Source organism: Tenrec ecaudatus, chromosome 5 (assembly GCF_050624435.1).
Source record: "Tenrec ecaudatus isolate mTenEca1 chromosome 5, mTenEca1.hap1, whole genome shotgun sequence".
Taxonomy (NCBI): domain Eukaryota; kingdom Metazoa; phylum Chordata; class Mammalia; order Afrosoricida; family Tenrecidae; genus Tenrec; species Tenrec ecaudatus.
The window spans coordinates 181,068,902-181,093,199 of NC_134534.1; the positions used below are offsets into that span (position 1 = coordinate 181,068,902).

The 24,298-nt window shown below is 45.7% G+C and overlaps 1 protein-coding gene across 1 annotated transcript in view; it reads left to right on the plus strand.

Moving 5' to 3' along the window:
- The window catches only part of ODAD2 (outer dynein arm docking complex subunit 2), a 212,250-nt gene that overhangs the window by 57,614 nt on the left and 130,338 nt on the right, over positions 1-24,298 (plus strand). The window contains exons 10-14 of the mRNA XM_075550914.1: positions 11,570-11,716; positions 12,344-12,553; positions 20,584-20,826; positions 22,036-22,146; positions 24,087-24,241. Coding sequence (XP_075407029.1) covers positions 11,570-11,716; positions 12,344-12,553; positions 20,584-20,826; positions 22,036-22,146; positions 24,087-24,241 — 866 coding nt within the window. The remainder of the gene's footprint in view (positions 1-11,569; positions 11,717-12,343; positions 12,554-20,583; positions 20,827-22,035; positions 22,147-24,086; positions 24,242-24,298) is intronic.

Genomic DNA, 24,298 nt, shown 5'->3' on the forward strand with positions numbered 1-24,298 from the left:
AACCCTCTTTTTGAACCATGCAATATTATTTTGTTCTGTTTGCACCACTGGTTCTTGGGCCATTTACAGGTTCTGCATGAGCACAATGAAGTGTTCTGGAATCCCTTTGTTCCCAATATTATCCCTGGCTGATTATTAGCCACAGAGTCAAGTGCCTTTGCATAATCTATAATACGCAATTAAACATTCTCTGCTGTTCTTTCCTTTGAGATAAGAGCCATTTGACATCAGCAATAATAGTCTTTGTTCCATGTCCTCCTCGTCGAAATCTGGCTGGAATTTCCAGCAGCTCGTGGTCAATATACTGCTGCAACCATTGTTGAATGATCTTCAGCAAAATTTCACTTGCATGTGATGTCAGTGATACTGTTTGATAATTTCTGGGTTCTGTGAGGTTGCTTTTCTTTGGAATGTGTACAAATATGGATCTCATCCAGTCAGTAGGTGATAGCGATCTTTCACATTTCTTGGCACAGACTAGTGAGGGCGCCACTGCTGCATCGGTGCGTCGGGACATTTCGATGGCATTCCATCCATTCCTGGCGCCTTGTTGATGGCTAATGCCTTCAGTGCGTCTTCGACTTCTGGACCCTATGCCTCCTCTGGAAATGGTTGAATAGCAACTAGTCCTCTTCGATAGAGTGTGCCTTCTAGCTTCTTTTGGCGCTTCCTGCATCTTTCAATATCTTGCTTATCAAATATTTTAATATTGCAGCGTGAGACGTGAATGTTTTCTTCAGTTCTTTCAGCTTGATTTATGCTAAGCTTGCCCTTTCTTTTTTGTTTTCTAGTTCCAGGCCTTTGCACATTTCATTGTAATACTTGGCCAACTCATCTCAAGTTGCCCTTGGAAATTTTCTCTACAGCTTTTTATGGTTGATTCCATTTGCTTTAGCTACTTTAAGTTCAAGAGCAAACTTCAGCCTCTCTGACGCTCATTTTCATCTTTCTTTCCCATCTTTTTAATGACCTTTTCCCCATGTGTTAAGTCCTTGATGTCATCCCAGTGCTCCGCAAGTCTTCTGCCGTTCGCGTTCAATGAGTCAAAACTTTTCGTGACCTATTCTTGAAATTCAGGTGGAATGGAAATTTGTTCAAGGTTGTATTTTGCCTCTCATGGACTTGTTTTAATTTTCCTCACCTTCAGCTTGAACTTGCACAGGAGCAATTGATGGTCTGCTCCACAGTCAGGCCCTCGTCTTGTTCTGACCGATGATATTGAGCTTCTCTAGTGTCTCTTCCCAAAGATGTCATCAATTTGATCTCTCCTTTCCATGTGTAGATGTCCACGGGTGTAGCTGCCATTTATATTGTTGAAAAACTGTATTGGTGGTGAAGAAGTCATTGGTCTTGTGAAATTCCGTCATGTGACCTCCAGCTTGGCCCCTTTCACCAAGTCCATATTTTCCAACAACTGTTCCTATTTGTTTCCAAATTCTGAATGGCAGTTGCCAATAATTATCAACGTATCTTGATAGAATGTTCAATCAATTTCAGAATGAAGACCTTGTGGTGAAATTCTTCAAAGTGCTTCATCACTGGCCTCAGTGGTTGGTGCATACATCTGAATAGCAGTTGTATTGACTGCATTTTCTTGTAAGAGGACAGATATTTTCTTACCACAGACAGCATTGCACTTCAAGAGAGACCTTGAAATGTTCTTTTTGACACGAATGAGATGCCATTCCTCTTGAATTTATCTTTCTTGGCATAGTAAACCATCTGATTGTCTGATTCAAAAGGGACAAGACCACAGTCTATTTCAGCTTACTAATGCTTAGGATATTAATCTTTATGCATTCCATTTCATTCTTGATAAATTAACATTTTCCTGGATTCATACTTATTACGTTTCAAGTTCCAGTTTTTAATAGACATTTACAGCGGTGTCTTCTCATTTTGAGTCGTAGCCTCTCAGCAAATGAAGGTCCTGAAGCCTCTGCTCCCTCAGATCATGACGGCTGACTCTTCTTTGAGAAGGGAGCTCATGTTGTGAATGCCTTCCATCTGGAAGCGATCTTCTCCTGGCACCGTGTCAGACAGCGTCCTCCTGCTGCGCATGAGGGTTCCGGTGGCTGATTCCTCAGAAGTGGACAGCCTATTCCTTCTTTGCCGTCTGTTCTTTGTGGGGACGCGCTGCTGACACCTGCTCACTCGGGGTGACCCTGCTGGTGTTTGAAACACCCGTGACATAGCTTCCAGCATCACAGCAACCAGAACTCAACACACTGACAGAAAGGCAACCTGAAAGGTCCCAACAGAATGTTGCCCATGATGGTGTTGGAAGAGGAGCCCTCTGAATTGGCAGACACTCACCATAGGACCGTGGCCACCACCATGGACTCCAGCAGAGACGGTGACAGTGGCACAGATTCAAGCAACCATTTGATCTGGTAATGTGGGGCCACCACAAGTCAGATCTGGCCTGCTAACACCTAACAGCAACAACCCTTCTTTCTTTTCAAAAATCACTACATTGGCAGCTCGTACAATTCTTATCACAATCCATCCATCCATCCATTGTGTCAAGCACATTTGTACATTTGTTGCCATCATCATTCTCAAAACATTTTCTTCCTACTTGAGCCCTTGGTATCAACTCCTCATTTTCCCCCTCCCTCCCTAACCCCCCCACTCCCTAACCCTTGACAATTTATAAATTATTATTTTGTCATGCCTTACACTGTTGGACGTCTCCCTTCAATCACTTTTCTGTTGTCCATCCCTCAGGGAGGGGGTTATATGTAGATATTTGTGATCGGTTCCCCCTTTTTACCCCACCTTCCCTTTCCCCTCCTGGTATTGTTACTCTCATTATTGGTCCTGAGGGGTTTATCTGTCCTGGATTCCCTGTGTTTCCAGCTCTGATTTGTACTAGTGTCCATCCTCTGGTCTAGCTAGATTTGTGAAGTAGAATTGGGATCATGATAGTGGCGGCGGGGGCGGGGGGGGAAGCATTAAAGAACTAGAGGAAAGTTGTATGTTTCATCATTGCTATATTGCACCCTGACTGGCTCATCTCCTCCTGGTAACCCGTCTATAAGGGGATGTCCAGATAGCTACAGGTGGCCTTTGAGCCTCTACTCCACACTCCCCATCATTCACAGTGATATGATTTTTTGTTTGTTGATGCTTGATACCTGATCCTATCCACACCTCGTGATCACAAAGGCTGGCGTGCTTCTTCCATGTGGGCTTTGTTGCTTATGAGCTAGATGGTTGTTTGTTTTTCTTCAAGCCTTTAAGACCCAAGACACTATATCTTTTGATAGCTGGGCACCATCAACTCTCTTCACCACATTTGCTGATGCACCCGCTTTTTCTTTAGAGATTGTGTTGGGAAGGTGAGTATCATGGAATGCCAGTTTAATAGAACAAAATGTTCTGCATTGAGGTAGTACTTGAGCAGAGGCCCAATGTCCATTGCTACCTTAATACTAAACCTATAAATATGTGCACATAGATCTATTTCCCCATTGTCATATATAAATATATTTACATATGTACATGCCTGTGTTTAGATCTTTATAACTGCCCTTTGCTTCTTTGTTCGTTCATCTATTTCCTTTTACTTTTCTCTTGTCCCACTATCATGCTCAGCCTCGGTTACATTTCCCTTGATCACACTCTACTAGGCCTCCTACACTCTCCTCATCAACGATTTTGGATCACTGTTGTTCCCTTGTCCCTGGGTTTGTTAATACCCACTTCCTCTCCCCCACCTCCCCTTCTCCCATGTCCATGCAAAACCATTTGTCTTGTTTTTTTCTCCTCCAGATTGTTTATCCCACCTATCTTATCTAGATAGACCTGCAGAGATAATACTATGCCCAAAAAGCAAGACAGAGCAAAACAAAGCAAGAAAACAAAACAACAACAACAAAACCCCAATGACAAAAACAAGAAAAGCCTGTAAATAGTTCACAGTCTGTTTGTTGACCTTTAGGAGTGGTTTCTGGGGTGCTATGCCCTGATCCCAAAATCTATTTTTGGTATTCCCTTGGGACTTCCTTGCTCTGCCACCCTTACTGTTCTGTTGCCTGCCCTTAGTGTTTTGCCTTGGCTTGGTGGGGTCAGATCAGGCACGATTCCTGCACTGTGTCTCCAGTGTTGTCCCCTGTGGGGCTATGGGTCAGTGAGAGATGTCATGTCTCATAGTGGGGCTGGCCATATGTTCCTCTCTGTGCATTGGCTGCTCTGAGCAGGGATATCATCCTCAAGGCTTGGTGGGCCGGGATGTGCTCCACTCTCTCTTCCTCCCCCTTCATTGGCTCCCATGTGCTCTGATCAGACATGTCCCTCCCCCTAAGCTGCAGCTTCAGTGATGTCCTCTGAAGTGAGCTCTTCTGACTGTCCATGTAGTTGGGATTGGGGCCAGCCCCTCAGACCTCTCTGTTGGTTCGCTGCCAGTAGCAACATCCTTTCTGACGTTATCAGACGTAGGGTGGGAGAATTCCACTTGACTGTTTGGTATCTTCTCCCTTTCTCACCATATTAACACACACACACACACACACACACACACACACACACACAGCCATTGAGTCAGTTCTGACTCACAGCAGGTAGGACAGGGTAGAAGGGCCCCTGTGAGTTTCTGATACTGTAACTGTTTATGAAGGTAGAACGCCCTGCCTTTCTCCCGAGTAGAACTGTGGACCACTTGGGTCGCAGCCCAGTGCATAATCACTGTCTGTGCACTCCAGGCTCCTCATCATACTGGAATCTGAATCGAAGGGAAAGGATCACTCTGCTGAAAGAACAGCCAGTCAAAGCCCCTGCTTTCTTAAACTCCTAACGTAGGAACTCAGCTCTGCTGTCTGTACCCTAGGCATTGCCTGCCTCTTTTAATCGCTCCAATTCAGTCAAGGGTCTTGTTTAAGGAATTAGGTTTTTATTTTGCTTGCCTTTCCTTTTAGGTATTGTTTCCTTTCCTTCTGTTAGTTATGAGTAACATTTATGTTCTTTTCAAATTTTTAATTTACTTTTTTGTTTTAATAACTCATCTTATTGGGGGCTCTTACAGCTCTTATAACAGCCCATACACAAACTGTATCGAGCACATTTATACATGTGTTGCAATTATTGTTTTCAAAATATTTTCTTCCTGTTGGAGCCCTTGGTATCAGCTCCTCTTTTTTCCCTCTCTCTTCCACCCTTCCACCCTCATGGACCACTGATAAATTATAAATTATTATTATTTTCATGTCTTACACTGCCCACTGTCTCCCTTCACTCACATTACTGTTGTTCATCCCCCTGGGGAGGGTGGGGGGAATGATACATCAGTCATTGTAGTCAGTTCCCATTTCTACCCCTTCTCCCCACATCTTCCCCCTACCCTTATGGTATTGATACTCCCATTGCTGTTCCTGCAGGGTTTATCTGTCCTGGACTCCATGTGCCAGGGCTCTTATCTGTACCAGTGTACATGCTCTGGTCTGGTGAATTTGAAAGGTAGAACTGCGGTCATGATAGTGGGGAGGAGGACGCATTAAAGAACAAGAGGAATGTTGTGGGTTCCATCGGTGCCATGCTGCACCCTGTCTGTCTCCTTCTTTCCTTATGACCCTTCTGTGAGGGAATGTCCAATTATCTACAGATGGGCTTTGGGTCTCTACTCTGACCCCCATTATTCACATCGATATAGGTGTTTGTTTGGGATCTTCTGATGCCTGATACTTGATCCCATTGACACTTCATGGTCAGACAGTCTGGTGTGTTTCTTCCACGTGGGATTTGTTGATTCTCTGCTAGATGGCCACTTGTTTAACTTCAAGCCCTTAAGACTCGAGAGGCTACCTCTTTTAATAGCCAGGCACCATCAGCTTTCATCACCACATTTACTTATACACCCAGTTTGACTTCAGCAATCTTGTCCAAAAGGTGAGCATCACAGAATGCCAGGTTATTAGAACAAAATCTTCTTGCATTGAGGGAGTACTTGAGTAGAGACCCAATGTCTGTCTGCTACCTTAATACTTAACATTTAAATATATGTACATGGATCTATACCCCAAGTGTTATATATGAACATATTTACATATATGCATGCCTATATTTATACCTCTCTATATTATTCTTGATGGTTGCAGCTTATCTGCCTTTTATTTTCCTAAAGAGAAGTGTTGGCAGATGAGGGAGCGGTGATCTTATGTCCTCAAACACAGAATAAAGAAAGGCTTTGCAATCTTGTATTTAAAAACCAAATGTAGGAAAATGGTGTTTCAAGTTTTTCTTGGAAGTAAGGGGGGGTGGAAAAGACACTGCAAACAGGGAGCGTATGCAAATCTCAAACCAAACTCAGTGTTATTGAGACAATTCCAACTTGTAGTAACCAAATAAGACAGAGTAGAACTGCTCCCTTGGCTGTACGTCTTTGCGTAACCAGACCACTGTGTCTGCCTCCCCTGGGTGCCTGGTGTGTTCCAATAGACGGTCTTGTGATGCTCAGCCCAAGGCTTAGCTCACTGTGTCATCAGGGCTCATTCGGGAGGATAGGAGGGGGTTTCCAAAAGTTATGGGACAATGGAATCAAAGCATAATGGAATGGTTCAGTGACCTTTGAACGACACATACCTGTTCATTTATCATCGGAGTTCTAAGAACAGGTTTTATTTTAAATGTAATTCATTAAACCAAGGCTCTTGTCTTTATGAAACACTGTGGCACGAGTGGATAGTTTGCATGATCAAAAGGGGGCCTTAGTATGAAAAAGGAACAATCCACATGGCCATTATTAGAGCTGTGGAAGGAAGGAATTTTCCAGAAAGGAGTAAAAGGAAAGACTGACGTCTTAAGCTTTCCATCTTCATTGTTTCATGCGTGTTGGAGTTAGACGCTATCAGACCAGTTTGGGCTCACAGTGACCCGGCATATGAATGGAGTGCCACCCGGTCCCTGGTCAGTGCTTAGGGCTATTAATGTATGTATTCAGCTCCATTTACTGCCCGCCCTGCAACAGTCCCATTTCTGTTTCATATTTTTAGAGAGGCATAACGTTTTAAGCCTTCTAGAGGATTTATGTGGGGGACACAAATGCGTTGTTGGGTTCCGACCACAGTGATCCTGTGCACAGCAGAGGAAGCATGGCCTGGCCCTCTGCTGTCCACACTCTTTTGGAGCCCATTGTTGCAGCCACTGTGTTGCTGCATCTCGCGTAGGGCCTGCCTCTTAGTCCCCAACCCTCCTGACAAAATATGGTGTCCTTTTCCAGGGGCCGGTTCCCTCCGGATCACACACAGGGCAAAAACACCTGAGAGGAAGGCTCGCCATCCTCACTTCCCGGGAACATTCTGACTGTTTTATTTGCTTGTTCTATCAGTCGACGGCATTTTCAATAATCCTCCACAACACAATTCACATGCACCAGTGTGGTATTTCCTATTAGTTTCTGGCACCGGCATGCATAAAACGTGATTGCAAATATCATGGTGGGAAGCAGGTGCACATAGGCCTCCAAATGACGGGTTTGGTTTTGCTTTTTCGCACTTTAGAGGAGGTCTTCCGCAGCGAATCTGCCCAACACGATACATTCCTTAGTTGTTCCCTGACTGCTGCTTCCCCGAGTGTTGATTATGGATCTAAGTAAAATGAAGTTCTCGACAGTTTCCATCTGCTCTCTGTTTATCATGATGTTGTCCAACTGCGAGGGGTTTTGTTTTCTTTTCTTAAAATCATTTTATTGGCGGCTCATCCAACTCTTATCACAATCCATCCATCCATCCATTGTGTGTCAAGCACAATTGTACATTTGTTGCCCTCATCATTCTCAAAACATTTGCTTTCTACTTGAGCCCTTGGTATCAGCTCCTCATTTCCCCCCTCCCTCCCCGCTCCCCTCTCTCTCATGAACCCTTTATAATTTATAAATTATTATAATTTTTTCATGTCTTACACTGTCTGATATCTCCCTTCACCCACTTTTCTGATGTCCATCCCCAAGGGAGGAGGTTATATGTAGATCCCTGTAGTTGGTTCCCCCTTTCTACCCTACCTTCCCTCGACCCTCCCCATATCGCCACTCTCACCACTGGTCCCGAAGGGATCTTCTGTCCTGGATTCCCTGTGTTTCCAGTTCCTATCTGTACCAGTGTACATCCTCTGGTCTAGCACGAAGCATTTAAAAAGTAGAGGAAAGTTGTATGTTTCATTGGTGCTATACTGCACCCTGACTGGCTCATCCCCGCCCTGCGACCCTTCTGTAAGGGGATGTCCAGTTGCCTACAGATGGGCTTTGGGTCTCCAATCTGCATTCCCCCTCATTCACAATGATATGATTTTTTATTCTTTGATGCCTGATCCCTTCGACACCTCGTGATCACACATGCTGGTGTTCTTCTTCCATGCGGGCTTTGTTGCTTCTAAGCTAGATGGCCACTTGTTTACCTTCAAGCCTTTAAGACCCCACACATTATATCTTTTGATATCTGGGCACCATCAACTTTCTTCACCACATTTGCTGATGCACCCACTTTGTCTTCCGCGATCATGTCGGGAAGGTGAGCATCATGGAATGCCAGTTTAATAGAAGAAAGTATTCTTGCATTGAGGGAGTACATGAGTGGAGGCCCAATGTCCATCTGCTACCTTAATACTAAACCTATGAATATATGCACATAGATCTATTTCCTCACCATCATATATAAATATATTTATATATGTACATGTATTTAGACCTCTATATTTAGACCTCTATAAATGCCTCCTATTTCTTTCCTCTATTTTCTTTTACTTTCCTCTTGTCCCACTATCATGCTCAGCCTTCATTTGAGTTTCAGGAATTCCTCTTGGTTACATTGCCTTTGATCAAGCTCTACCAGGCCTCCTATACCCTCCTTGCCACTGATTTTGGTTGTTCCCTTTTCCCTGGGTTAGTTAATATCATTTCCTTTCCCCTCGTCTCCCCCTCTCCATGTCCCCCCATTCTTCTGTGGGGAGAGGAGCTGTCCATGTAGTTCGGATTGGGGCCGGCCCCTCAGACCTCTCTACTGGCTCCCTGCTTCATGCTGGTACATTGCATTCACATATTGGCACCATGTTGAAGTCTGCTCCCTCTTTCCCTGTGGAGATATAAACAATACCTTCCCCTTTTCTTTATCTGAAAGCTCAATCCAGACTGAAGGCTATGATCCTTGATCTCCATCAATAAGTGCTTCAAGTCCTTTTTGCTTTCAGCACACAATATTGTATCGTGCATTTAGCAGGTTATTGATGAGCCTTCTTCCCATTCTGATGTTCCATTCTTTGTCATATAGTCCAGCTTCTCTATCATTTTCACTTACGGGGAAAGGATATAATCCTGATGTGCAATTTGCCTGGCTTTAAGCCATCCAGTATTACTTTGCTCTGTTCAGACACTGGCCTAGGTACAGGTTCTGCATGAGCAAAAGGAAGGCTTTGGGAATTTCCATTCTTTGCAATGTTGCCGACAATTTGTTCTGATGTTCACAGTCAATGCCTGTGTATGATCTGTAAGACCCAGGCACGCACCTCTCTGGTGATCGTTGCCTTCAGCCAAGAGCCATCTGACACGAGCAGTGCTCACCCTTGTTCCATGTTCCGTCTTCTGAATCTGGCTTGGATTTCTGGTAGTTCCCGGTCGATGTGCGGCTGTAATCATTTTTTAATTACTTTCAGCAGGATGTTTCCTGTGTGATATTTTCTCTGTTGTCTCACTCAGTTGGATCGATCGCCTTTCGGTGGAGCAGGCACAAAGGTAGATCTCTTCTCGTCAGTTGGCCAAGCAGCTGCCGTCAGAGTTTCTTGGTGGAGACAGATGAGCACTCCGAATGCTGCATCTCTTTGCTGAAGGACAGAGGAATGTGTCTATTTCCCCTTTTCGGTGCTGAATTCACATAGTCTGTGCTAGCAACTTTCAGAAGACTCATGGAGCAAGTCCATTATCTTCTCATTGTATTTCCCACAAACATGTTGAAGCCCCTCATGCATAACAGACAAAGGCGGCGTGGAATCGTGATTAGAAATGAGGCAACTGTCACCTGACGGTGTCTTCCCTTCAGAAGATGACTCCCCGGGGCGATGGGCACCATGTTGGGAGGAGAGACCTCTTACAATTACAGTGTATTCTCCGCTCAGCAGAAATGCAGTTTTTGTGCCTTGTGAACTATTTCAGTGCGTGCACTACGGTTCTAGCTTAGCAGCCATCTCAGTGGCAGTAGAAATAATATGTGTCATGCTGTGTTCATTGGAATTCCAAAGCAGTAGGGACCAGTAGATACCACTGCAAAGAATTCCACTTTTTATTTCCGGGCAGTTTGGGTTCACTGATCAATTATTCATTTAAAAAAAAAATCAGGTTGCTTTTTTATCTTAAAGGACCTTGTCTATTACGATGCCCAAGGTTACTCTGAATTGGGCCAACACTTCGAGGGGTGCAGTGAAGCGTTCTTGTCTCGGTCCCCTTCATGCCCATTCAGTTCATCTCCTGGTCTTCCTGGAATTGCTCCCCCTCTTCCACCCTCTACCCCACCCCCAGCCCTTAGCCCACCTACTGGGAGCCCTGTTCTGAGTTATTGTAATTGCTTCTCTCTCTACGTTCTCGCAGATCCAGACTGTTCCGCTTACATCTGTCAGAATAGTTTTCAGATCCATTTGCACTGAACGTACATGGTTCCTCGGTCAGTCAGCCAACACCACCTCAGGCGGTCACGCTTTCAACCACCAGCAAACAAACTCGCTGCCACCAAGTCAATTCGGACTCACAGGGCAGGGTAGAACTCAGAAAGGCCTGTGACTTTGAACTGCTGACCTTGGGGTTAGCAGCCCAACTGGTAACCAACCCCCTAAGCCAGTGGTTCTCAACCTGTGGGTTGCAACCTTATAAGGGGTGGAACGATCCTTTCACAGGGGTCACCTAAGGCCATCAGAAAACACAGATTTCCAATGGTCTTAGGAACCAAGACACTGCTCCTCTATCCATCTCCAGGCAGATCTGCCCACATGCAGATATGCCCACCTATGAGTACCGGGTGTGAAGACTGTTACCCATGCTACACCATGCTTCAAGACAAAATTGCATTGATTTTTCATTAGAAATAAATATTTCACAATATAGAATTATGTACTGTTTTTGTGATGAATCACTTTGCTTGAATCATGTTCAATTTGTAACCATGAAAATACACCCTGCATATCAGATATGTACATGATGATTCATAACAGTAGCAAAATGACAGTGATGAAGTAGGAATGAAAATAAGGTTATGGTTGGGAGTCACCACCACAGGAGGAACTGTAGGAAAGGGTCCCAGCATGAGGAAGTTTGAGAACCGCTGCCCTGAGCCACGAGGGCTCCTTAAGCCAGACGGACCACCTTTCAGTGTTGACGTCATTGACAGAATGCCTTAGGGAACTCAGTATGGTGGCTTCATGCTTCAGCAAAAACACGATTCATTAAAACAGATAATAACCCACTCAGGGACATTCTTAAACCTTAATGTGTGGTGTTTGCGGAAACACATTTCTGAGTTCATGGACCCATCGCTGTTCGGTAAGTTTCTTCGGGGCGTGATCTGATTCACCTTTGCTCCGGTTTGTGTCTCCATAGGGAGGAAACCAGACTGCCACCGTGATTGCTCTGTGCTCCATGAGGGATTTCAACTTAGCTCAGGAGACCTGCCAGCTGGCAATCCGGGATGTTGGAGGCCTGGAGGTTTTGATAAATTTACTGGATACCGATGAAGTCAAATGCAAGGTGGGTGACTTTGTGGATGAAGTCTTCTTTCCACTCCTGGGTGAAGGTCCTCCTGGCACCTGGTTTCTGCCCTTCATGGCTGCCCGTTTCTTACCTTTACCCTTGGTGTTATTACTGGTAACCAGCCCGCTACTGCTCCTGTTAGGCACTCACTCTTCTCTCTGCTTCCCCCATCTCCACTTGTTCATGCCCACTAGGCTCTCAGACTTCTTGCCCAATAAATGTTTGTTTACATTGTTAAGAGGGAAAACGAGGATATGTGGAACTCACGAGAATGGAAACTATTTCCTAAAGGACTTAATTGGGAATTTAGGTAGAATTTGATTGAAATATACATATAGTGATGTATCTATCATCTGTCCATCTATGATCTATCTATCTCTTTCTCTACCTGTAAATTGCTAGCTACGTGTTGGGAGAAAGCGGAGGTTTTCTGCTCCCATAGAGTTACAGTCTTGGAAACCCAAAGGGGCCAGTTCTAGCTTGCAATGCAGGGTCGCTATGTCAGCTGTAGCTTGTCTGCAGATTTGCTAGGAGTCAGCGTGGACTCCATGGCCGTGAGGTTGGTATTTTTGAGCTACGTATTAACCACTTGTTCACGTATCATGTTGTTGTCTTCGTATTTAGATTGGTTCGTTAAAAATCCTGAAGGAAATCAGTCATAATCCTCAAATCAGACGTAATATTGTTGACCTTGGGGGCTTACCCATTATGGTTAACATCCTTGATTCGTCGAACAAGAATCTGAAATGCTTGGCGGCTGAGACCATTGCTAATGTCGCCAAGTTCAGGCGTGCCCGTCAGGCTGTGAGAAAGCACGGGGGCATCACCAAGCTGGTGAGTACTACTGACGTCACCACTTCTGCCCCTCACCCACTCACTCCCAGATGCGAATACCCTCCAGGCTGTATTCTGGGAGTTGTCTTCTCGTACACTTACCTCATGCCTTAAATATCATTGCTTATTTAGGTATGTTCGTTTGATGTTGAGGGTCTCTGTGTGGTTCTAATGATTTGCGTTTAACTACTAAGCTAAAGGTAGACCGTTACCCCTGCACTGGATAAATCTGATGGGGAAAACAAGACCTCTTTAAAGTGTTGAAGGCTTCTTTGAGGACTAAGGTGCACTTGACACAAGCCATGATCATTTCAGTCTTCTCGCGTGCATGTGAAAGGTGGACATTGCACAAGATAAACCATGCATAAGAATCAATACATTGTATGGATTGTGATAAGAGTTGTATGAGCCCCTAATAAAATGTTTTAAAAAAATAAAGAAAAAGAAACAAACAAACAAAAAAGAATCAACATTTAAATAATGGTGTTGGCGAAGATTATTAAAAGTATCGAACAAGTCTGTCATGGAAGACACCAGCCAGAATGCTCCTTGGACGTGAGATGGCAAGACTTCATCTCACTTCCTCTGGACATGTTGTCAGAGAGACCCGTCCAGTAAACTGGAGAGGCAGCAAACAAGAGGGAGGGCTTCGAGAAGAAGGATTAACACAGGAGCTGCAACAATGGGCTCAAAGATAAGGACGATTGAGAGGTGAAATGGGACCAGCAGTGTTTCATTCTGTTGTACCCAGGTTCACGATGAGTCAGGGCCAACTCGATGGCACCGAACGACAGCACTGGAGCAGAAAGGTGTGAGCATCTCGTTCCATCATGATTCCAGCTGAGTGAGCGCTATGGGGCACGTCTGCTGGACAGCTCGTGGGGTTGCCATGAGTTTGAATCAACTCCACAGCCGTGGTTGCTTATCTGATCGTGTTTGTGGTTGTTGATTGCTAATAGTTGCCTTTGAGTTGGCTCTGGCTCACAGTGAGTTTATGGATAACAGAATAAAACCTGGCCCTACCCTGTGTCATTCTTTATGACCAATGGAATATTTGGGTATTGTGTCCATGGGCTTCTTCATTTGTGAAAAACGATACAACACTTGCATTGGCTTATAATTCACAAACCATACAATTCAATGGTTCAGTCCTCTTATGAAGAACTGCACCATCATCACCACAGTCAGCCTCAGAATATTTCCTTCCTTCTTGTTCTCCCTGTTATTAGTCCTCCGTTTCCCCACAACCTCCCAGGCTATACCCTCAAGCAACCATTAATCCAGGTAAACCTCTATAGATGTACCTATCTTGGATTTCATATCTAGAAAAACATTTTTAAAAATCTGACAATGACAAAGTAAAAAGAGGAAAACATCAATTGAAAAGAAAGTAGAAAATATTAAAAATCAGATAAATTAAAAATAGGTCAAAGGAAGATCGAAATGAAAAGGCACCACATTTTAAAAATAGTAAATCATTTTATTGGGGCTCTTACAGCTCTTATAACAACCCGTACGTCAATTGTATCAAGCACATTTGTACATATGTTGCCATCATCAGTTTCAAAACATTTTCTTTCTACTTGAATCTTTGGTATCAACTTCTCTTTTTTCCCCTCCCTTCCCCACCCTCCCACAGTTGTGAACCCTTGATAAACTATCAATGATTGTTATTTTCATCATACACTATCCGCTCTCTCCCTTCACCCATGTTTCTGTTGTTTGTTCCCCTCACAGGTGATGGTGTTGTTATACGCCGCTCATTGTCATTGGTTCCCTCTTTCTGCCCCTTCTCCCCCATCTTCCCCCTACCCTCATAGTATAATTACTCCCATTACCATTGCTGAGGGGTCTACTGTCCTGGATTCTGTGTGTCGAGAGCTCTTATCTGTACCAGTGTACATGTTTCAGTCTAGCTGGATTTGTAAGGTAGAACTGGGGTCATGATTGGGGGGAGGGGGCAGCGGGGGCAGGAAGCGTTAAAGAATTAGAGGAAGTTTGTGTGTTACATTGGTGCTATACTGCATCTTTCTTTGGGACCCTTCTGTGAGGGGATATCCAACTGTCTACAGATGGGTTTTGGGTCTCTACTCCGACCCCCCTCATTCACATCAGTATGATTGTTTGTTTTGGGTTTTTCTGATGTCTGATATCTGATCCTGTCAACACCTCGTGATCACACAGGCTGGTGTGCTTCTTCCATGTGGGCTTTGTTGCTTCTGAGCTAGATGGCCGCTTGTTTAACTTCAAGCCTTTAAGACCCCAGACACTATATCGTTTGATAGCCAGGCACCATCATCTTTCTTCACCACGTTTGCTTATGCACCCACTTTGTCTTCAGTGACCATGACCAGAGGCTGAGCATCTCAGAATGCCAGGTTATAAGAACAAAGTTTTCTTGTGTTGAAGGAGGTCTTCAGCAGAGACCAAAAGTCCATCCACTTTCTCAATATATTGCCATATAAATATATGTACATAGACCAATATCTATTTTATGAAGTAATATATCTACATAAGTGCGCACCTATGTTTATCTCTGTATCCATAGCTTTGCTTCCTAGATCTTTCCTCTGTTTCCTTTTACCTTCCTCCCACCCCACCGTCACGCTCGCCCTTCTTCTGCCCTTTAGTAAGTCCTCTCAGCTAGATTGTTGTTGCTGCAACTTCACTAGGTTCTCTACATCCTCCTTGTTATTGATTTTAATTCCCTAGTTGTTCCCCTGTCTCTGGCGTTGTTTGCTCATAACTCCTTTCCCCTTTTCCCCCTCTCCCAGGCTCCTCTGGACCCTTCAGTCTGGTTGCTTTCTCCTCAGGCTTGCTTCCCATGCCTATCTTATATTGATAGGCAAAACAACTGTAACAGAGATGAAACAAAAAGAAACAAAAGATTGAATAAAAGGAAGAAAAAGAAAGGGAAAAGTAGACATAAATCCAAGCTCTGTCGGCTGACTTTATGACTCAGAAACAACTCTATAATGTGTCAAGAGGGAGTTCAAACGATAAGATGTTGCATTTTAACCTAACGGCTTCTGCCACCATTGACTTTACAATGGCTCTCTGTCTGATAATGTGGCTACCCACCTACCTCAACTATGATCAGAGCAGCTTCAGTGGAAGCCTGCAAACGGATTTGGGGCTTCCGCTGTTATCCATAGCCTTCTGAAAACCAGGTGTTCTCAGCTTAAGCTCTGATATCATTCCCTCCTCTGGATTTGGATTTTATGATTTACAATCCTTGGGTCACACAGGCTGGTGTGCTTCTTCCATGTGGACCTAATTGATGGCTCACTTCGATGGCTGCCTGTTGGAAGGCAAGCCTTTAGAGGGCTCCCTCTTTTTGGCTGATACTCAGTTTTACTAAACCTGATCTCATTATCCATTGACTGTTCTTTCCCGGTGGCATGTCCAAAGTAAGCATGCTGCAGCCTTGCCACCCTCACTTCTAAGGAACATTCTAGTTGTATTTCCTATAAGATCGGTTCATCTGCTCTTCCAGCGATCATCACCAACACCGCAGTTTGAATGTATTGATTCTTCTGTTTTCCTTTCCCACTGCCCAGTGGCAAATAGCCAATAAATAAGTGCAGCCTCACTTTTCAAAGAAATATATTTTAAAAATAACATTCCATTTTCACCTCCTATCTTGTTAGGGATTTGTGTGTGTGTGTGTGTGTGTTGTGAGCACACTAGAATCTGTTCCCTGGAAGGGAGCCTGGTTGGTAATCTGTACTTGCACTACTAAGAGCCCCGTAGTAACCTGTGCCCTCAAATACACTTGTCTCTCTGGGAATAGTCATTACCCCCAAATCAGCTGAAGATAGACACTTACTCATCTCACTGTTAGTTATGAGAAGGAGAACTGAAAATGGCTTTTAAGTTTTCAGGAGTCGAGTTAAATAGCTTTGCAAAAAATCCATAAAATATCTACAATCAGCTATTAGTCTGGCATTTTGGAAGTATATTTAGTATCAAAGAATGAAATGCACCACATGTAATGTCATATAAAATCAAAATGTAATTTAAAGCTCTTGGTCCCCGTGATCCCATCTTAAAGACTCACATGTACATAGAGAACAAAAAAAGAAAAATAGATAGAAAGACACAGGATTTTTGACAACGGTATTCTCTGAAATTACTGATTTTCCCTCACATTTTCCTGCATTGGTTGCTCCATCTTCTCCATACCTTTTCCATCAGAAAGAGTGATGATTTCCATAGCTATCTGAGGAAGGGGAAAAGGTCATTTTGCTCCGTACCCTTCCCCTGGCAGAAAAGACCATGAAAAATTAAATGCAATAAGGAAATGCATATTCATCTTCCGTAATAAGGATCAGTAGAACTTGAATATCTCCCACAGCTGTAACTGAACTGGACCACCTCCATGTTCAGTTCCTTAAGGGCAAAGGCCATGTCTTATTCATGTCCGTTTTTCTTAGTCTCTTTGACAGCACTAAGCCCAGTGCCTCTTACATGTACAGGGTTAATGCATACCTGTTGACCTGTCATGGATTTTTAATGAGGTGCATATGTTGTGACACGTGTTGAGAAATTTAAAGTGAGACTCTGGACTCACTTGTCATCTGTGAGGACTGTACAATACTTGCTTCACAGACAGATGAACTCCTAGCTGCATGGGTTACTGTTGCTGTGTGTGTCCTAGCAATGGATAGAAGAGTCGAGCTGCCCTCTCAGGTTTTCCAGGGGATACTATTTATAGGGAACGATTGTCAGACCTTTCCTCCCACGGAGCCAGGAGCGAGTTTGAACTGCAGGTCTTTCTGTTCACAGTTGAATGCTTTAACCATCGTGCCACCAGGGCTCCTCGATCGATGTGTAGATGGTTAGATGGGGATAATGGTCCGCGAACGTTCATCACACAGCTCAGCAAGTGGCTCTGTGAGTGTGTGCTGCCCACGTCTTAGATTTCCTGTGTGTTTGGTGTAGGCTGATGTTGTTCACTGAACCAGTTCCATCTAGCATCAAAGGATGAGTGGGAACAGTGTGATCCAAACTCATCGTATGCGACTGTGAGCTGCATGTATGGGGTCTCCATAAGTTAGAATCAGCTTGGCGACTAACAGCGTCTTGGAAACCTGGCATTTGGACAATTGCACTAATTTAGTGATGCTAATGATCCCGCATGTCAATGCAACTTTAAAGGACAGCAACAGTAGGGGCAGGGAAGTTCAGTAATGTAAACAATGTGCTTATAACTGCCGGTGGAGCGCCTCTCTGAGAAGGGTCAGGACCGGACCTGGTTCGGCTTCCTTGCCATGGGTGGGAGCCGACGATGTACAGACAGGCCACAGCCCCTCACCACATTGGGAGTGAGGGCGACCATGCACTATGCAAACCGGAGAGGCCATTGGGTGCTATCAGGCGAGTGAACTGGGGCCACCTTAGAGTGGGCAGGAAGCCACTGGCCAGAGTGCGATCTGACACCTGGAGGGACATCAGCCCGTGGAGAGACACTCCTGGAGAACTGTGAGCAAAGAACGGGGGACTCTGAGCAAGCAAGAATGCTCTGGACAGGGATGCAGGCACTCAGTGCTGTGGCCAGTCTTCACATCCCCTCGTCCCCTGACACTTTCGTCTGTCAAGAGTTTACTGAATGGCACTGTGAGCCCAAGGAGCCTTGGTGTCACAGATGTTAAGCACTTGGTTAAGATACCCACGCGCAACTCCGCGGGAGAAAGGCCCGGCAGTTATAGCTTAGAAAACCCCATAGGCTCCTGAGTTGGCTAGCAACAAGCACACTATGGGTCAGTGCCAGGAATATAAGTAAATGTACAAGGGGCTTTAAAGAGTTTCTGTGGGGGGCGGGGGTGATTCCCTTTATCCATAACCTTCCTGACTCTCCCTCCTTTGGCCCTCACCCCAGTCAGACCGCAGCGCAGGGCTGGTGGGGATGGAGGGCAGGGAGACTGTAGTATAGATGGAAACATAAGTGTAACCATGCCTCTCCTGTCTTTAACTGAAGTCTGTCCTGGGAATCGTGGAGGAATGAAATGGTGGTGGGACTTTATCCCTTAATTGCGCTCTGGGAAAGACCCTCAGGAACCACTGAAGAGGGAGGAGCTGCTTCAGGCATAGACGTGGAGCAGGCCCTCGTGTGGCCCACACACCTGTGAAAGCACTTTGGGGGAGACGGAGCCGGGCTTTGGAAAGTTCTGAGCGGAGAACAAGCATTGAGTGTTTGGAAATTGCCCAGTGGGTTCCTGCGACCCCACCGAGTGTGAGCTGGGCCGCGGAGGGGAACAGGAAGAGGCAGGACCCACAGATGGTGCAGGTTCCCAGGACTTACTTCTGAGAGAGGCCTTTTGACAAAGCACCCACTGTCAGCCTCTGTGCCGATTCGAACTGGCAACCTTTCAGCTAGTCGCCAGGCGCTTAACCATCTGTGCTACCCGGAGATCCTCTGTAAATAGCAGAGCTTAAGTTGAAGATGCTCTCTTGGAGGGATTCAGTTTTGTCATCGTGGTGGCTGTTGTCGAGGGAAAGAAATATCAAAGTCACCAACCTCGGAGACAAGAGTCACGAGCAACTTAGTTTGTGTCCTTGCTTCCAATAATCCATTTCGTAGTTCGTTCCTCTTTTTATTGTTTTTGTTTTTATTAATTTTTACAACTAATTAATAAATATTTTATTGGGGCTCATACAACTCTTATCACAATCCATACATACATCAATTGAGCAAAGCACCCTTATACATTCGTTGCCTTCATCATTCTCAAAATTCGCCTTCCACTTGGGTTCCTGGAATCAGCTCGGTTTCCTTTTTTTCCCTCCCCCTCCCTTCCCACTCCCCCCTTCCCCCTGCACCCTTAATAGTTTATAAATGATTATTGTATCTTATCTTACACTGCCCGGCGTCTACCCGCACCCACCTTCCCATTGCCCATCTCCCAGAGAGGAGGTCACACATAGATCTCCAAGATCGGTTCTCCCTTTCTACACCCGCCTCCCTCCCGGTGTTGCCACTCCCACCGCTGGTCCTAAGGGGTTCATCCGTCCTAGATTCCCTGTGTTTCCAGATCCCTACTGCACCGCTGTACATCCTCTGGTATAACTAGATCCGCAAGGCAGAATTGGGGTCACGATAATTGGGAGGGGAGGAAGCGTTCAAGAACTAGAGGAAGGTTTCGAGTTTAATTGTTGCTACACTGAACCCTGAGTGACTCATCTCCTCCCCACTACCCCTCTGGAAGGGGTGTCTAGCTGTCTACAGATGGGCATTGGGTCCCCATCACGCACTCCTCCTCATTAACAGTGATGTGATTCTCCCCCCCCCCCCGCCTTTGTTGTTTGAGACCTAGTCTCCTCTGCCCTTCACCCATGTTGGTGTGCTGCTTCCGTGTGGGCTTTGTTACTTCTGGGCTAGATGGCCGCTTGTTTGCTTTCAAGCCTTTAAGTTCCCAGATGCTATATCTCTCAGTAGCCGGGCACATCAGCCTTCTTCACTACACTTGCTTATGCACACATTTGTCTTCAGTGTTTATGTGAGGAAGGTGATCACACAATGATTGTTTTTGTTCCTTGGTGTCTGCTACCTGGTCCATTCAACACCTTGTATTCGCTTAGGCCGTGTGCTTCTTCTCTGTGGGCTTTGTTGCTTCTGAGCTAGATGTCCGCTTGTTTGTCTTCAAGCCTTTAAGACCCCAGACGCTATATCTTTTTGATAGCCGGGCACCATCAGCTTTCTTCACCACGTTTGGTTACACACAAGTCTGTCTTCAGTGATCATGTCGGGAAGGTGGGTAACATGGAATGACCGTTTAGCTGGGCAAGGTGCTATTGTATTGAGGAAGTGTGCGTGAGGAGGCCCAATGTCCACCTGCTACCCTACTACTGAACCTATAAATATGTGCACATAGGTCCATTTCCCCCATAATCATAAATATATGTACATATGAACATGTTGTATTTCTTTTTAATGGAGGCAGCTTCGTAGCAAGCCCAGAGCTATCAAAGGGTGCCTGGAGTTGCATGCTCCAGCCCGCTGTGCGCACTGTGTCTCTCTCTTCGTACAGGTTGCTCTGCTGGACTGTGGACAGATTTCCCTGGAGCCTCCTCAGCCCTCGCTGTACGAGACCAGGGATGTGGAGGTGGCCCGCTGTGGTGCGCAGGCGCTGTGGAGTTGCAGCAAGAGTTACTCCAACAAAGAAGCCATTCGCAAGGCTGGGGGCATCCCGCTGCTGGCCCGGCTGATGAAGACGTCTCACGAAGACATGCTAATTCCAGTGGTGGGGACCTTGCAAGAATGTGCCTCCGAGGTACCCAGGCCAGATCTGCCTCCCTTCCCTTCTCTTACCTGGATTTAGCCTTTGGAGTCCCTGGGTGGTGCCAACAGCTAGCACTTGGTTACTCGCAGGAAGGTTTGAAGATTCGAACCATCCAGAGCCACTTCGAAAGAGAGGCTTGTAGACCTGCTTTCTAAAGGTCACCACGTTGCAAACCCACTGGAGCAGTTCCACTCTGTACCCCAGCAGTCACCACGGGCAGAGTTGGCTCATTGGGGAGCGATTGGATTCAATTGGGTTTCTCTTTCAGTTTCTTTAGTGGAAAACATACTTTTAAGGTGACTGTGACTGCTAACAGGACCCCTGGTGGCATTGTGGGTGAGGCGTTGGCCTGAAAATCTGACCGTTCAACTCAACCAGGTGATCTGCTGGAGCAAGATGAAGCTGTCTGCTCCTGTGAAGATGTGTAGCCTCAGAAACCCATCTGGGTCTCTACAAGTCAGAATCACTGACGACAGTGCATTTGGGGGATGGGTGAGGGAGTTGCCTTTTTTTTTTCTTTCTTATGACTTAGTTTATTTTTCAAGAAGTCAGGATTCTGAAAGAAACAAAGGTCAAAATTAATAAAACATTAATTAAATCAATACCCCTGTGACAGATTTTTTAATATTTGATTGGATAGTCATACTGTTATGTAGATATGTTTGATTTCCAGGTTGACATCTTTTACTAAGACAGTTTGTTCAGAAAAAAGTTGCACTGTGATAAACGACTTGGATTATTTTTGTAATCTAAATCATGCTTCTCTCCTACATCTATTATGCTTTTCCGTTAAAAACAAATGAATTCTCTGCTGATTCTGAAAAAAAGCATTGGTCCAACGGACTTTAAACGGGCTCCTTGTGGTGCATGTAGATGGTGGTGCAGGCTAAGACCAGAAGGAAGTGCAATTTCTCCTTTCGTCTGACATAATTTTGGGGTGAGACTGAGGGAGGTGACATGGAGAAACAAGGAACAGCCTATTCAGAGTTTCTTCCCACTGGCTTTGTTAGGCCTGTGATCTTACTTGCTCCAAGTTTCCACGGTCCCGAGAATGATTTTTACTAATGAATAAGGAAGTTCTGGATCCATTGTTCAAGTTCTGAAATCATTGATGGAGTAAGGGAAAGAAAGCTATACCTCAAAGAAACATCCAAATCTGTACTTAAAGCAGGTTGTTTGTGTATATATTTGTATTCCTAGGAAAACTACCGAGCTGCCATCCGAGCAGAGCGGATCATTGAGAACCTGGTGAAGAACTTGAACAGTGAGAACGAGCAGCTCCAGGAGCACTGTGCCATGGCCATCTACCAGGTCTGCTGAGCTCATAAGGCCACGTGGCCGCCCCCGTCCTACAGCAGACTGCCACTTGTTTCTGAACACGTGATCTCATTCTGTGGGGAGGGAACGTAGTTAACAAACACCCTGAGGAGGGGGGGAGGTTAATGCGCATAGATAACCAGAGAGAGAAGGGCAGAGAGAATATGATGGTTTGGGATTTCTAGAAGTGACTTACAAGACCACCTCGATGCCTCTCCTCAAGTAATGTACTTGGTATGAAATCGTGAAGCAAATACAACGCCCCTCTGCATTGCTTTTCCCAGATCCAGTGTGTAGACACGGGGTGCTGATGTTTCTGTGGTGGAAGTCTCTCCATCTGTACAGGAGACTCCATTCTGCTCCCAGCTGGTTCAAGTGCTGCCACCATACACTAATGTGGCTGGGGGGGGGGCAGAGGCGGGAGTGGGGTGGTGAGTGTTGTATGTGGCTATGATGCTGAATAGTCTTCCAGGCAGCTTCCAGCCTAAGATGGACTAGGAGGAAAGGCCTGGCCGCTGACTTCCAAAGACCAGCTGAGGAAAGCCCAGTGGTCCAATCCGTAGCCCATCCCAGGGGTGTTGTAGCACTGGGCTCTGGTTCATTCACGTGTGCTCTGGGTGTGCGGGAGGTGGCTGACTTGACGACTAGCAACCGTTTCCACACAATGACCTTGTGATCGTTTTATTAACTTACTTAATCTTCATCCACTTCCTGAAGGTGACCACTTCCATAGAGACCAGAGGCTGGGTTAGAGTAGCAAGGGGAAACGATGACCCGGGCACGCTGGCATAGCGAGCTGTGCCAGCTGCGACCTAACTGGAAGGCAGTCCCCAGATCAGTGGTTCTCAACCTTCCTAATGCCTCGACCCTTTGAGACAGGTCCTCATGTGGTGGTGGCCCCTCCAACCATGAAATTATTTTTGTTGCTACTTCATAACAGTCATTTTGCTACGGTGATGAAAGGGTCGTTTGACCCTCAAAGGGATTGCAACCCCCCAATTGAGAACCGCTAGCCTAGATGAATGTGTGAGCCAAGTGAGAGAGGGAGCTGAGAAGGCCGCGTCAGAGAAGGGGCTCATTCCAGTAGAGGGCGCGCATGGTGGGAGCGACCACCGAGGGTCTGTTAGAAGCAGTGTTTCACCTTTCAAAGCTGCCGCAGAATCACAGCTGAAAGTCACACACAGAAGGTGGATGTGACAGAAAACATGACCCTCTCTGGCGCTGTTGACGGTTTCTTCTGGTGGCCCTGTGAACGGCGCAGGATCTGCCCCTGTGTTGCGTGGCACCAGGAAATAAGAATCATCTAAGGTGCTAAGGATAATCACCACATCGATATAAAATTAATCACCCTTTGGCTGCCTAACCTGGGAGCAATGATCAGTTGGACAGAAATCTATGCATGGAACGTTGATTTCAAAGGCTAGCCCCAGCACGTGGGCAAACGCGTGCTTGAATAAAATGGCAGGTGCTCTGAAGAGCAGCACAGAGACTCGTTGGGGAAATTTCTTCATCTCTTCTAGTTGGGGTCATTGGCTGAGCTTCCCAAATCCCTACCGCTCATCTGTCTTCCCCACTACCTTTCCCTAAGACTCGGGGTCATCCCTGGAGCACTATGCTATCCATGCACGGGGCATGTTCTGGGTATTTACTAGCCCTTGCCTCTGTCTTGGTGGAAGCCCGGGCTACTGTGGAAAGGGCTTGGGAGGATGGCCAGGTGTGCAGGAACCTCACTGCCAAAGCCACTTCCAGGGAGAGACACGCTGACAGAGCTAAGAACGATGTTGTCATTGAAGGCTCCTTCAGAAAATGATGCTCTGTGAAAAGTAATGTAATAGCTCTCAGCCTAGCAGCCCCTTACCAAATGCCAGGAGCTTTGTCATGCTTTGACCCTGACAGCCTCTGGTTGCCTTTTGTGTGTGTGTGTGTGTGTCCAGTGTGCCGAAGATGAGGAGACCCGGGACCTGGTGAGGCTGCATGGAGGACTGAAGCCCCTGGCCAGCCTGCTCACTAAAACGGACAATAAGATGCGGTTAGCCGCCGTCACGGGGGCGATATGGAAATGCTCCATCAGCAAGGAGAATGTGACCAAGTAAGAGAAGACGCCGAATTGTCCCTAATACAACCACGGCCACTTGAAACACAGCCT